Here is a 15,502-nt window from a genome sequence, read left to right on the forward strand (position 1 = left end):
GCCCAGAGGCAAAGGAAAGGGGTCTGCCTTGCCCCCCACCTCCAGGTTCCCAGTCTTCTGAATGACATCCTGGGAATTCTGGGGAGCCTCGTGGAAGTGGGCAGGCCGGCCAGCCCCTCACTCCCAGCTCCGAACTGGGCCAACCCCCGCCCCTTCCCCGAGTGGGTGGGCGGGAGACCGAGTTTCTATTTTTGTGCCAGCGTCCCACAGATGCCATTGTTGGCCCAGTGGTTGGTGGCGGGAAGGGGGGATTTCGGTGAGGAGGCCCTGAACACTAGTAGCCACTTATAGAAAGCTGCTTCCAGCAATTCTTCTAGGAGCGGAGCCTTGGGGCTGCCTGCAGCCCCCACCCTCCTAGGGCCAGACTGGAGCCGGCCAGATTGGAGCCAGCCGTCCCTCTGTCCAGCCCGGCAGACTCAGATGATACGTACAAGCGGGGTGGCCGGGGAAGGGGGGTCAAAGCCAGACTGGTCTGATTTCAAATGTGGGCTCAGGCGTTCACCTGTGACCCTGGGCAGTCACTCTTCTTCTCTGGGGCTCGATTTCCCGATCTGGAAAATCGGCTGAACGATACGCCCGCTTCGCAGACTTGTTGAGGGTTCAGTGAGATTCTGCTTCCAGAGTGTGCTGGCCAGTGCCTAGCTAAATACACAGCAGTGGATGGCTTTCATTACCTGCCTTTTCCTCCTCGCCCGCCCATCCCGAGTGCCATGGGTTGGGGCTGGGGAGGTTGGCATTAGAGGTGGGCAACGTAGCTGGAATTGCCTTAGCTACGTCTCACTGTGGCATCCCGTCTCTGGGCCTCGCTCTTCCCCTCTGTGTAGTGAGGAGTGGGGCTCAGCGACGTTCTAGTATTGTGTGGCCGCTGGATTTCATCCTGCCATCTTGGGTGGGGGCGGGCGGCCCAGTGTTTGGCATTCCAGGAGTTACAGTCTCTAGCCAGGTGGACACAGAGTGGGTTTCCAGACCCCCCCACCCCCGGCCCCAGGAGAGACCTACTACTTTCCGCAGCTGAGGGCCCCTGGTCAGCCTATGTTCTCCCCACCTCCCCAGTTTCATTTGCCAATCTGAGAGGCCAGTGCTGAGCCCAGCCTGGGGCTTCTGGGCTCTTGAAGGGGCACAACTCTCTCCTCCAGGAGCTTGGCAAACACCCCTAAACAACCGGAGATGGACAGCAAGTGGCACCACGAACCCCTTGGGATGGTCAGTCAACAAATGTTCACGTGCATGTATATTTCTCCTTCCTTCCTTCTTTCCATTATCCATCCACACACCCATCCATCCAACCACCCACCCATCCATCCATCCATCCATCCAATATTTACTTCCAGCCTGACCCTGAACTTGACACTGGGGACACAGCAGTGAGAAAGCAGACTATCCCCACTCAGCCTGTTTGGCTGCTGCCCATTCTGTGCCTTTCCACCAAACTTGCCCCTAATATCTGTAAGGCCTGGGTTACGACTACAAATGGGAGCCCTGGCTTCCAGCCTGCCCTCCTTTCTTTTTACCTCCTTCTCTTCACGAGTATGGATGTGGGCAACGCAGCCCAAACGCCCAAGCTCTGCCATGGCCACCCCCTACACACAGCCACTGTGCCCATCCTTTAGGTCTGGAGGGGCTTCTACTAGTCACGCAGTGCCCCCGCTGGAGGGTGGGACAGGAAAGAGCCCCATGCAGCCTCAGGAGGGGGCTCAGCACACACAGGGCAGAGAATTCTGGAGTCCGGGTACCCAGAGCACGGACTCGGGGGACGGGTACAGGCTCCACGTCCCTTTGACCTGCAGCTACCCTATCCCGGGGGAGGAGCACAACTGGAAGAGGGCCAGAGAAGAGCCATTAATTGTGGGGCCTGAACAGGGGTCCCCATTGCCCGAGTCTGAGAGTGACACTGCCCTCCACGGCCCTTCACAGCCTCTCAGGATGGTAACCCAGGGCGCCTCCCGCTCTCATTCTCTCTCCGTGCCTGAGCAGCCTTGCCTGCCCCTCTGGTCAGGAATGAGTCAGTGCAAGAGCCCAGCAGGTTCCGTCTGCTTGGGGGTGGGTGGGGTGTCTTTGGCTCCGCGGGTTTGCCCAGAAGTAGGGTGAATCAGCGGCTGCCCCAGCTCTGCCTGGCTGCCTGGGGTTTGTTAGGAGGACAGATCGGTGCAGTCGGTCTGACGGGAATCGCTGAGACACCAGGCCGGTTTCCTGTCTCCGCGGGTCAGGATGTGACCCCGGGCCCCCTCCCGGAATCCAGGCTCCGGCCTGCCCTTCGGGGACCCGGTGAGATAGAGCCCCTGCCCAGTGGCCCCCTTGTCTGTCTGCCGCAGACCTCTCTTCCCCGAGCCGCTTGGCTCCCTCAGCTCATCGGCTGTCCACCCGCAGGAAGTCTGAGGATTCAGACGCTGCGCAGGGGTGGACGGGACAGCCGTTTCTGCGTGCCAGGGTTTGAAGAAGGCGGCCACAGGTCGGGAGGGCTCGGGCTGGTTGCTGAGATAGCCGCCCCCCCCCCCCAGCCCCCTGCCAGCTCATGTTTCTGGCCTCTAGGCCTTTGCTCCTGTGGGGCCCTCTGCCTGCAATGCCCTTCACCCCCCCTCTCTGTCTGGCTAGACGCCAGGAGCCTTTCACTAATGCCCCTTTCCCTCCACAGCCCCACGTACCCCTCGTTGCCGATCCCATTACTCAACACCCGGGGTGCTGATGCCCACCTCTGCCTCTCTTGGCTTGGGATTGGCTCGATGGCAGGGGTCACGTCTGCTTTCTCTCTGCACCATCAATGCCCAACGCTGGCTGGGCACAGAGCAGGCACCTGTGGATGGCTGGTTGTCGGGCGGTGGCGGGGGAGGGGGGGGGAGCTATCAAGGACCCGATCCCTGGGGGCCTCCCCAGGGAGAAAGGTGCCTTCTGGGTCACAGCATGGGGTCTGGTGGGATTCACGGCCCCTACCTCAGCCACCTGGTAGCAATAACCTTTGGGGATCAACTTAGTTGACTGACGGGACGATATTCTGGAAACCATAGCATGCCCGGCAAGATTTTTACAGGTGAGACACAGAGGCCAGAGAGAAGACATTATAACAACAAGCAGTGCTACTGGGCAGGCCTGCACTCAATATTTGCCTGCCCCACCCCACTGGATTCTCACCGCCCCCAGAGGTGCTGTCATGGGCCCCGTATTTCCCGTGGAAAACCAAGGCCTTAGAGAGGTAGCCCAAGGCCGTGCTGCCCTGAGCTGCAAAGCCGAAGTTCAATCTGAAGACTGGTTCCAGAACCCGCGTGCTTCACTGTTGCATCAAGGTCACACGGCAGTGCGTGCATTCATTCATTCATTCATTCAATCATTCATTCACTCAGCAGTTATTTGGAATCTGTCAGGCCCTGGGCCAGATCCTGACACTCTGATTCTTCGGTGAGTCCCTGAGCCCAAGAAATATGTGTGAGGGGCTCCTGGGTGGTTCAGTCAGTTAAGCATCTGACTTTTGGTTTTGACTCAGGTCACGATCTCACAGTTCGTCAGTTCGAGCCCCACGTCGGGCTCTGTGCTGACAGCGTGGAGCCTGCTTGGGATTCTGTCTCTCTATCTCTCTCTCTCTCTCAAAAAGAAAGACACAAACATGTAAGAAATAGGTGTGTGTGTTGGAGAGTGAGGGGAAGGGGCCCCCTCTGCAGTCCAGGCACCGTGTGGGGTGCTGGTCAGTGACATCCAAGGCTGGAGTGCCAGTCTCCTGAGCCCCAGCTGTCTCCACCACCCCCTCAGACAGACATGCCTGGCAGTCCCGGAGCTTGCAGCGTGGCTTCTTGGATTAAAAGCCAGACGCCCCAGGGACTGAGTTTTCTGGAAGAGGCAGAGGGTGACGGGAGATTCTGTTGCCGTGAGCTCTAGGATGGCATGAGCGACCCTGACATTCTACCGTACCCCTAAAAAACCCTCCGATGACTGTCACTGCCCACGGGATAAAGACCAAACTCCTTAATATGGTGACAGGGCCTTCTCACCCCCGCCCCCATCCCTGCCCCAAAGGTGGACAGCAAGCTCCCACCACGGCGAACCACATTTGGACCCTAACCACGGTCCTTACCTGCCTGTGCATTCACTCTGCTCTGCTCTTCCCTAACGCCTCCTTCGCTCCATGAGCTCCTGACCATCCTTCGTGTTGTTGCTTCCTCCAGGAAGCCCTGCCTAATCCCACAGCAGTTGGAGTATCCCTGCCCTGCTCTGCCCTCCCCAAGAAAGCACCAATCACCCGGATCCTGGCTGACTGTCTACACATCTGTTTCCCATAGACCCGGGCACTTGGCAGGGGGCTTTTCTCTGACTCTGGCCCCTCGTTGAAAGATTAGGGTTGGGGGAGCCCAGTCACCCAGAGGAGGTACAGAGACCTGATCATCAGAACAAACAAAACGAACTTCTAGAGGGCAATCTTATTTTCCATATCATCACCAAACTTGAAAAAAATTACAATGGCTACGAAAACCCTATAACATGTGCTTGGTGCTATCTTGGCTTGGGGATTATCGAGGCCCACAGTCCCGGTGGCAGGCAGGGCGGTGGGGAGCAGGCCCCCCCCGATATTGGTGGTCTGGGCACCCTCTTATCACCACACAAATGCAGGGCAACTTAACAGTTTCAGGGGCAGCTTGGCCGCAAGTTCACTGAGCTGACACCACTAAATCGCTTTCAGGACCTGAGGCCACATCAGCCAGGTGTGGCTACCAGGCCAGGCAGGCCAGATGCCCACTGAACGCACACCCAACTGGGGAGCCAGGCGACAGCCTAGCGTGGGGGCTCCCAGAATCTAGTGTGAACTGTGGCCTGGGGCATGTTGCTTTGCCTCTCCAGGCCTGTTTCCTCCTCTGAAACGTGGGGGTAATAACAGACTCTGACAGATGGGCCCTTGGGAGGCTTAACACACATAAGATGTTGAACTCAGGTCCTGGCTCTTAGTAGGTCTCTAACAGTACCTAGCACACAGGAAGCCTCACACAGAGTCTGGCACAGAGTTCAGCGCGTAGTAAGCATTCGGTCGGTGTGTTATTATCATTAGGAGGGACTTAAGCTAATGCTGGACCTCAGGAGGGGTCTCAGGAGGGACGCTGGGCTCCAAGGTGGCATCACCGGCCGTCCAATCTCTGTGGGCTGCCTGGCCAGGTCATAGATGTTCAATGAGGGACATTCCAGGGAGGGGGATTTGGACTCCGCGGAGGGAAAGCCCTTCTCAAAGCCCAAGCTGCCCAGAGGGGAGCTCAGTCCACCGAGAAGCGTCAAGATCCTCACCGCTGCAGGTGCACAGGGGGTGGCTCACCTGGTTCGTCTCACTGCTCACGTGGTTCTTCTCCACTCAGTGGCCAAACCCCCCTTCCCACCTGGGTCTTGTGGCATCCAGCAGACCTCTGTGATGCTGGCCCCAGAAATGTCATCCCTTACCCACCCTGTGAGATGCCCACGTGTCCCTCCTGGCAGGGGCCCTGGTGAGGATGTGACCCACTGCTCCAGGGACGGCCGCAAGGAAGGCTCCCCTCATCCCCTTGGCCCCGGGCCTTTCTCTGGGGCCCCACCCAGCCCTGCCAGCAGGCGCTTACCCTTGAGGACTCCAGGAAGAGAATGTGGACTTGAAGGGTAGCATTGGGGACCTGAGCCACGCAGCCCTCGGGAACCCGACTCGTGACGTATGTCACCTCGGCATCCACAGGCTGTAGGTCACAATGGACAGTTTCTGCAAGACCTGTTGGGGAAGCAGAGCCAGAGAGAGCCCCAGATAAGAATAAGGTGGTGACAATGTTCCCACTCTCTGAATGCCTACTGGGTGCTTGGCACCGGCTGAGGGCTTTATTACCTTCTCGCAGCTACCCTACGAGGTGGATGTCATTATATCCGTTCCACAGATGGAGAAACTAAGGCTCAGAAAGGAAAAGTCTCTTGCCTGAGCTCACAGTGCTACTAGGGGTTGGGTTGATGGAGAAAATGCAGGATGCCCAGTTAAAGTTGACTAAAAAATGATTAATTTTTAGAAGTATAAGCATATCCTAAATATAATAAAATGGGACACATATTATTATTTTTTTTTAATGTTTATTTATCTATTTTCGAGACAGAGAGTGAGTAGGGAAGGGTCAGAGAGAGAGAGGGAGACAGAATCCCAAGCAGGCTCTGCGCTGTCAGCACAGAGCCCGATACAGGGCTTGAACTCACGAATCATGAGATCATGACCTGAGCCGAAATCAAGACTTTGACGCTCAACCGACTGAGCCACCCAGGCACCCGGGGACATATTTCCACTAAAATTTTTTTCATTGTTTACCCGAAATTCAAATTTAACTGAGCCTCCTATATGTTCATTTGCTACATCAGGCGACCCTTGCTATGTGGAAGGGCTCACACATGCACGCAAGCCTCCAGGCGGGCTCGCTCCAAAGGGAGACAAGGCCCGAGATCAGGAGAGGAAAACCTTCCCTCCCGTGCCTCGAGGAGGCTGGGAGGAACGAGGCAAGGAGGGTTGAGAGTCTCCTGGCCCCGAGGGACAGAGGGAGCCAGAAGGGCGGCCCAGGTTCAGAGGGCGGCCCTGGGAAGTAGGCCTGGGCCGCAGAGCCTGCCTCTGGGCCGCCCGGAAACGCAGGTCCTGAGGGAAGGGAATGGAATTTCACCCTGACCCAGCAGAGGAGGAAGAGGAAATGAGGCCCCTACACCTCGTCCTAAGGAATGTGCCGGGGAAGGGGGGGCTCCGGAGGAGGGAAGGAGGACAGAGAAGGGGAGACTGTTTGGAAGTTTGTGTCTCCATCTTGTCGCGCTCACTTCCTGTTTTCTTGGAGATCAAAGATGGGCGCGGAGCGACTGGCCGCACGTCCAGCCGTCGCCAGCTCAGAGGAGGGGGGCTAGGGAGGCTTCTTCCGAATCCCAGGCTATTGGACCGTCTTTGTCTAAGCCAGCCTTGCTGGGCTCAGGACCCCCAGGGGTAAGAGAAGGACTCAAGATGGCCGTCCCTGGTCACAGCAACACCATCCACCGGCAGCACGTTGAGAAGGAGAAGTTCAGGACGAGGACGTTTGGCTGCTATGGGGGCCCAACCTTATACGTCCTTGCCCTGGCCCTGTCCTGTGTGCAAGAATCAGAACGCAAGCGTCATATGACATTTTGATTGAAGGCAAGGGTCCTGGAGCCAGGCCGACCTGGGTTTGAATCTCTGGCCTGCACTTACTGGCTATGTGGCTTTGGTAACGATTTCACCACTTTGGACCTCATTTTCCTCGTCTGTGGAACGATAATTAGAACCCACATAACCCGTAGAGGTCGTTGGGCAGACTCCATGAGACAGGGCATGTGGCACTTCTTTTGGTTATAGTTATTTGAGTGACTTCCGTCACTGGAGAGGAACGAACTGCATGAGGAGGTTGGGGTGAGGTGGAAAGGGCAGTCTGCAGGTGAGGGACCTCTGACAGGGAGGTCACTGGTGCCTCAGGCCAGCAGACCCCCTCTCCCCAGCAGATGGGAGGGCTGACCCCACCTCCTGCTGTCCCACCCCCTGGTGGCCCACTAGGCCCCTCAGTGCCCCTCAGTGCTCTCTCTCCCACTGCCTATCAGCAAACACAGACTTGGTCCAAACCCTTCCTATACAGATGGGAAGACTGAGGCCCGGAGAGGCAGGACGTGCACAGATCACACGGCACATGGCTAACCAGGCTGGGCCTTGGACCCACCTCTCCCCACAGTGACCTGGGGTCTGGCCTGCAGATTAACGCGGTGCCTTCCTCCTTTCCTTGGGACTTTCCCTGCCCCCTCCCCAGACTTCCAGGAACCCCAGTTCCTCCTGGATTGCCGGGCCACCCGGGGCCACCTCCTCCATGCCGTCAGCGGGAGAGGCCACAGGCCTGGCCATTATGTAATGATCAGATAACGGGCCAGGCTGGGAGATCAGATAAGAGGTCCATTTATTTTGGGGCCTTTTCGAATCCTGGCTCCCCCACCCCGCAGACGAGAATGGGGAGACAGGAGGGAGTATGACGCCCGGGCCTGTCTCCCGGAGCCGGAGGCGGGCCCAGACAGAGCTGAAAACAATCCCCTGGCACCAAGGGAAACGCCAGGGCCTCCCGGGACCCGGCTTGGAGGAGGCGCCACTAGGGGCCTGGGTGACCCGGCCTGAGCGAGAGACCCAGGAGCCACTTTCCCACCTCTGTCCCCTTCCTCCTCCGCCCCACCCATGAGCATAGAGCCACCTCGGCGCTTTCCAGATGGCCACCCCGGCACCTCGAAAGGCCACAGAGAATAATAACGGTCGAGAAAAGCAACTCCAGAGTCAGACAGCCTGGGTCAGACCCCAGCTCTACCCCTTAAAAAAGATGGTCACCTTGAGCGAAGGCCTAACTTCTCTGAGCCTCGGTTTCCCCGGTTGCAAAACAGCTTTCATCGTGCTTACTGAGAGCCAGGAACCATTTCGAGGCTGCCCAGAAGTTCATTCGTTGGATCCTTGCAGCAGGCCTAGAGGTGGGTACCGTTACTGTAACCACAGGACGCACGGGGAGATGAGATCCGCAAGGTGCAAGAGTTTGCCCGAGGTGGCCCAGCTATTAAGTGTCAGAGCCCTGTATTTGTACCCCGGGCGATCCGGCTCGTGCACTCAGCACCCGCTTCCCAGCCGTGTGAAGAGCCTGGTGCCCCGTAAGCACTCTGAACACACTAGCTGTGATTATTTCATAATACTGGGGCAGAGCCTTATTGACAGGCTTTTCCTCTTCCTCAGTCACCCATCCACCCTTTGCTCCTTTCAGGGTCCAATTACAGCCTCACAGATTCCCCAGCTTCCAGCCCAGCCACCCCCCAGTGACGCCCCAACGCTCCCTTCTCCCTTCTCCAGTCTTTCCCGTGGCTCAGCGCCCTCAGGGTCAAGTCCACACTCTACAACCTACCACGGAATTGACAAGGGCAGGGATGGGATACATGCCAACGTTCAGGTCCCGATTCTGCCAGCTCCCAGCTTCCTTTCCGTGCCTCAGTGTTACCATCTTCACAACGGGGATGACGGTAATCACAACACCCTCCTCATCCACTTGCTGAGAAAGTTGGTCAGAGGACGCCTGCCCGCTAAGCGGGCTCCTGATGCGCGGGGTTGCTCAAGACTGGGCAACTGCTCTCATGATTATTTATGCCCGCTGGGGAGACGTGAGCTTTTCCTCCAAATACACCTCGTTCCCTGCATCAGCCGTGCTCTTTCCCAGACCAAGGGTCTTCCCTTACTTGACCTCTTGGTCGACTTCTATTCAACTCTCAGAGCCCTTTTGTGACGGGACCGATCCGGTTACACTCTCGCTGGATGGGTCAGTGTAAGGCCAGGAAGGGAACCAAATCTCCCCTCCTCTCAGGCAGTATCGCACAGTGGTTAGACCCAAGGCTCAAGCTCCAGCTGCTCATTTCTGGGCGGTCGCATGAGCAGATCTCTCCACCTGCCTGTTCCCCAGTCTCGTCCGCTGTCAAATGGGGGCGACAGGAGTGTCTGCTTCTTTGGGCTTCTGTGAAGTTTGAGTCTGATGGGACAGATCAGGCATAGTTCAGCGTCTGGCACAGAGTGAGTGTTGAGTCAATGTCAGCAGTCACATCTGTCCCTTCACCCCTGTCCCTGTCCCAGGGATCAAGTCACCTCCACCCCAGATGATGGTCTTCTTCAGGCCCCGGGGCTGATGTCCCAAAGCTGGGGCCGGAGCTGGATCTTAGTGTCACTGTCTGTCTGGCCGAGATGACAGAGAATCTCCACGGTCATGTCCCCAGGGTCTCGTCCTCTGACACCTGGCTCACACATCTCTTTTGCCTCCCGGCAGATGGGAAGCTGTGCTGGAGTGCAGGCTCTAAGGGATGGATATTTGTGGTCTCTGTCCTGCGTCACTAGCCCCCTCTCCAGAGAACCCCAGATCCCCGCACAGGTGGTAGGCAGCACAGGGCTCTGAGTCCCATCTCTGTCCCAACCCTCAGTGTAGGCTTGTCCACACTTCGGAAACACTCTTTGATCCCAGCCACCCAACATGGGCCTCGAATCCCAGCATCCTCGCCTCTGGGACTCTATCCAAGTGAAATACTCCAAAATACAGGAAGAGGTGCATGTACCAAAAACGTGCACGGCGGTGGTATTCATAACCAGCCTCCAAGGGGAAACCACCTAAATATTCAGCAATGAGATTCACCAAACGACGGGATGGCACATTTAAGGGGAAGAACATTCTGGAAACACGATGGGGTGGTTATGGAGTCTACATGACAACATAGAAACCTTCTGGGGCATAAGAAGGGTAACCAAGACTCCCAAGTGTTGATTCGTTTGCATGAAAATTACCTTAACAAGCTAGACAAAAACTAGTAAGCAACCCGCCAGCATGTTAACAACGCCTACATTAATAAAAGAACTCGGGAAGTGATTTTTTTCCCCTTATCTATTTTCTTTAAGGAGGAGCCCGAAGTGAATATATAACTAAATTGTTCTTTAAAAACCTACATGATGGGGCACCTGGGGAGCTCAGTCAGTTAAGCATCCAATTTTTTTGTTTGTTTACTTATTTTTTTTTTTTTTTTTTTTTTTTTTTTTTGGGACAGAGAGAGACAGAGCATGAACGGGGGAGGGGCAGAGAGAGGGAGACACAGAATCGGAAACAGGCTCCAGGCTCCGAGCCATCAGCCCAGAGCCTGACGCGGGGCTCGAACTCACGGACCGCGAGATCGTGACCTGGCTGAAGTCGGACGCTTAACCGACTGCGCCACCCAGGCACCCCTGTTTACTTATCTTTGAGACAGAGAGAGAGAGAGCATGAGTGGGAGAGGGGCAGAGAGAGAGAGAGGGAGAGAGAGAATCCCAAGCAGGCGCTGCACTGTCAGCACAAAGCCTGACGCGGGGCTCGATCTCACGAACTGTGAGATCATGAGCTGAGCGGAACTCAAGAGTCCGGAGGCTTAACCAACTGAACCACCCAGGTGCCCCAAGCATCCAATTCTTGTCTGTAAGACAATTAATTGCCTAGAGAAACCTTGTGCTGGAGAGCAGGGATGTGGGAATTTTATCCATGCATACTGTGCGTTATTACTGTTTTCGTCTTTTTTTTTTTTTTTAAGATTTTCTTTTTAAGTCATCTCTACACTCATAACCCTGAAATCAAGAGTGTCACGTTCCACCGACTGAGCCAGCCAGGCGCCCCTATTACTGTTTTATTCTTACAGAGATGGAGTCATGGCCATTTGAACATCTAACGCTGCGTCCCAGACATCTGTCCACAACAGTGTATAGATTTAGCTTTTTCTTGGTTTTGGCTGCATGGTATTGCACTGCATAATTATTCATTTGATAGGAAAAAAAAGATAATTCATTGGATAGGACCCAGGCTGATGGACATTTGGGTGGTTTCCAGTTGGGTTTTTGTTCCAGTACCTGTGGACCATACAGTTGATTTTGGAGTTGGACAAATCTTTATGGAGTTGGGCAAACAGCTCCATAGACCTGAAGGCTGAGCTGTTACACAAATTACGGTTTTGAGAGATTCTGCCAAGCTGTGTTTCCAGAAGGCTGGACCCATTCTTGGACTCGTTTTGGACCCATTTTTACCCTCTCTGGCCTGATTGAGGATGTGAGGGTCACTCCCACCCCATCCCCAGCGTGGAGATCTGGGTTCTACACCTTAACCCAGGCCCCCCATCTGCCTTCCATGGGCCGCAGATGGTAAATGAGTTGAGCTGGATGGTTTGGAATGTCCTTGAGCCCTGTGATCACCAGCAGGGTGCTGGTACCTGTTCACAGGAGCAGAGTGATAGAAGTCATCCGTTTTTCCGACTGGCTGTTAAACACAGCCATTATTAAAAATTAAATTTTGGGGTGCCTGGCTGGCTCAGTTGAGGGAGCGTGTGAATCTTGATCTCGGGGTTGTAGGTTTGAGCCCAGTTTGGGTCCCAGGTCAGATTCTTGGGGTTGGGATTCTCTGCTCCCCCTCTCTCTGCCCCTCCCCCACTCGCACTGTCTCTGTCTCTGTCAAAATAAACAGATAAACTTAAAAATAGATAAATAGGGGTGCCTGGGTAGCTCAGCCAGTTAAGCATCTTGACTCTTGATTTTGACTCAGGTCACGATCTCACGATTTGTGAGATCGAGCCCCACATCAGGCTCTGTGCTGACATCCTCTCCCTCTCTCTGTTCCTCCCCTGCTTGTGCACGCACCCTCTCCCTCTCTCAAAATAAATAAACTTTAAAAATAACAATAAATAAAAATAAAATCTTAGGGGCGTCTGGGTGGCTCAGTCGGTTAAGCGTCTGACTCTTGATTTTGGCTCAGATCATGAACCCGAAGTCATGGGATTAAGCCTCGAGTTGGGATCCTCGCTGAACATGGAGAGTGTTTAAGACGGACTCTCTCTCGCCCTCCCCCTTCTGCCCCCCCCCCCACCTCGCGTGAGCACGCTCTCTCAAAAAATAAAAATTAAAAAAATAAAATCTTTAAAAAAGTAAACGTTATAAGCTTACAAATAAATTATGTATTTTAAATGGTAACAAATAGCAAAACTCATTACTTCCTACTTATTTTACTCCATTTTACTAGATCCACGCTCTTGAGGTTATCTCTGTCCGTCCCATCTTTGGCGTGCCAGACAAAGGCACTTCTGGACCTCGCATCCTAAGTTCAAGTTTGGGGAGTTGGGAGCTTGAGTTCAGCCACGTGGGAACATTTACACCCTGGACATTGACAAAATGCTATCCCCCACACCCTCCACCCCTGTTGTTAATTATTTTCCAGCACACCCCTGCCTTCCATCCAGTAAAACCAGAGCCTACATGGATCTTTCTCGGATGATCACGAAGAAGAGAGTGTTATCAAGCTAGAAAAATGTGGGGAGGCGGAGAAAGACAGGGCAGCCTGGGGACCATTGCGCAGATCAGGTAGGCTTCTGTCTGGGCTGTGTGAACTTAGCAGGTCACAGCCTCTACTTCCTCTCCTGTAAAATGGGGAGATAAAGGCGGCCATCTTGCAGGGTTGCTAGGAGCTACATGGGTGGAGGGGGGGGAGCTTGCTTAGTACACGTGGTTAGGAGCCACAAGCCCGAGGTCAAATTCATGCTAGGTCACTTAATGTCTGAGACAGTTTTCTGTGATCAGTGAGGCAGTGGTAGGCGTTAGGGGGTTTAAAATGCCACAGGTGGAATCAGCTGGGGAGGGGGGGGGGGTCACTGTTGTGCTCTTCCCTTATGTTCTCCCCACCACACCCCCAGATCTTCTAGGGAGTTCCTAGATGCACCATGGGTGAAGGGGTGCCCACAGGAGCTGTCCCCTGGTTTTAGGCGGGCACAGAGAGGCCCACATGAGTGGGATGAGGGGCTGGGAGCCCCCAGCTTCTCACGGCCACTCATCTGGTCAGTTTCAGAAGGCCAAGAGCCAAGACCACCTGGAAAACCCCCAGGCTGAGGAACTCCCACAAAACCCCTAGTCCGGGGTCGTGCCCCCACCCGGCAGCATTTCAAGGAGGCGGGGGTAAGTAGAGGCAGAGGGAGAGCGCTAAATTCAAGAGCATTCTGGGAGCCACTCACAGGCCCCGGAGAGGCGAGGGGCAGGAATTTAAAGCTAATCATACAGCCACAGTAAACAGCACAGGACCCTCCAGCCTTCCCGAGAACTCTCTCTACAAGACTGGCCTCACCACCGACCATCCCCACAGCCCAGGAGGAGTTCTATTCCCACCCCCACTTCGCAGTCCCCCAACATCACACCGCGAGGAAGCAACCACACGAGATGCGAACCAAGTGCCCTAGTGCTGGGAATCCACACACCCTCCTTTCCACGGGTTCTTCAGACAGGAACCTTAGGCTCAGAGAGGGCAGGAGACTCTCCCAGGGCTGCACAGCAAGCATTCTGGGACCTGGGCTTCTTGGGGAGAAACTGGACGTAGCTGGGAGGTTAGAGGCCAAGGTTGAGGTAAAGGTAAATAACTCATCCCTGTTTGAGACTTTCAGGGCTGAATGTTCGTCGTCTTGCCAAACCAGGATGGTTTGTCACCCTATGGTGTCCATCTGGGGCTGTCCAAAACCCCTCGGACGGCCCCACTGAGCATGAGCTTGGGACCAGGCCAGAGGCCGGGAACACTTGGGGCCAAGTCTCCCCACCCGGGGTCCCTGGACACCTACTTGTCGGTCTGAGGCTGCAGACGGCCAGCAGCAAGGCGACAATGGGGAGAAGCGTGCCGCGGTCCATGCTGTCCAGCTGGGGGTCTGTGCGCCGGGCCTTATCCGGTGTCCAGGGGCAGGGCTGCAGGCGGGCGTGGGGGCCGGCGTGGGCGCGAGCGGGGACCCAAGGGGAACAGGCGGCCGGAGCGGCGGCGTCCCTGCTCCAGCCTTCTGAGGTGGCGGCCGAGGGGTCAGGAGAAGTGGGCACAGGGGCGCAGGGCTGGGGGTCGCTGGCTGAAGGATGAACGGGGAGGGGATGCTGGGCTCCCGTGGACGGCAGCTGCGACACAGCCCTGGCCCGGGGGTGCAGATAGGAGCTAGGGTATGAGCGGCAGCGGTGGGGAGCTCCCGGCTCATCCAGCCTGGCCCGGGGAGGCAGGAAATGCGCTTCCTTAGAGAAGGGGCCGGGCCAGGCGGCCTGCCAGGCGGGGAGAGGAAGTGCCACGGGCTGTGTCGCTGGGTGGGGGGCCCTGAGGCAGGGGGGAGGAGGCAGTGGGGGTGGGAGGGCCCAGGCCCCAGGCTTGTCTCCCCCACACACCCCCCTCTCCCATCCCACCCTCTCCAGGGCTGGTGGGGTGCCTCCGGCAGCCCCCCCCGCCGGCAGATGAAAATAATCACCCTGACAGCCTACCCAGAAGACCTTTCCGGGGCCGGGCCCTGGCCAAGGAGGCTCAGCTGGAGCTCCTAGTCCCGTGAACTCCGTTGTTCCCATTTTGCAGATGAGGAAACAGAGGCCTGATGTGGTGAGATAACTGGCCCAAGAAGATGGTGGAGGTGGGATTCACACAGGTGTCACTCAGCACCAAAAGTGGCTTATACATAAGCCTGACACTGGCTCGTCATCCCCTGTTTTGCAGGCAGGGAAACTGAGGCCCAGGATAGGGAAGGAACACTCTCCCAAATGGAGGCTGGGGCTGCCCCCTTCCACGGGTGGAAAAATGCTCCAGGGACAAGAGATAGCCCCAAACGAAAGAGGGACCCTCTGTAATGTCCTTTCTTTTTAAGTTTTTTTTGAGACACACACACACACACACACACATACACACACACACACACACACAGCGCGTGAACAGGGGAGGAGCAGAGAGAGAGGGAGACACAGAATCTGAAGCAGGCTCCAGGCTCCGAGCTGTCAGCCCAGAGCCCGATGCAGGGCTTGAACTCACAGACCGCAAGATCGTGACCTGAGCCGAAGTTGGACGCTTAACTGACTGAGCCACCCAGGTGCCCCTGGAATGTCCTTTCTGAAGTCAGATGGTCCTGGATTCAAAACCTGCTCTCCTTGCTCAGAGCTACGAGGCCTTGAGCAAGTCTCCACAGCCTTTACCCTGTTTGTAAAGTGGACGCAGCC

General features: G+C 55.9%; 1 protein-coding gene across 1 annotated transcript in view; it reads right to left on the reverse strand.

The window, feature by feature from the left end:
• ENG (endoglin) overlaps positions 1-14,543 on the reverse strand; it is a 30,828-nt gene extending 16,285 nt beyond the window's left edge. Inside the window, exons 1-2 of the mRNA XM_042912461.1 lie at positions 14,113-14,543; positions 5,562-5,704 (exon numbers count right to left, since the gene is read on the reverse strand). Of these exons, the coding sequence (XP_042768395.1) occupies positions 5,562-5,704; positions 14,113-14,179 (210 nt within the window). The 5' untranslated portion in view covers positions 14,180-14,543. The remainder of the gene's footprint in view (positions 1-5,561; positions 5,705-14,112) is intronic.
• Positions 14,544-15,502: the final 959 nt, after the last annotated feature.

Source organism: Panthera leo, chromosome D4 (genome assembly GCF_018350215.1).
Source record: "Panthera leo isolate Ple1 chromosome D4, P.leo_Ple1_pat1.1, whole genome shotgun sequence".
Classification (NCBI taxonomy): domain Eukaryota; kingdom Metazoa; phylum Chordata; class Mammalia; order Carnivora; family Felidae; genus Panthera; species Panthera leo.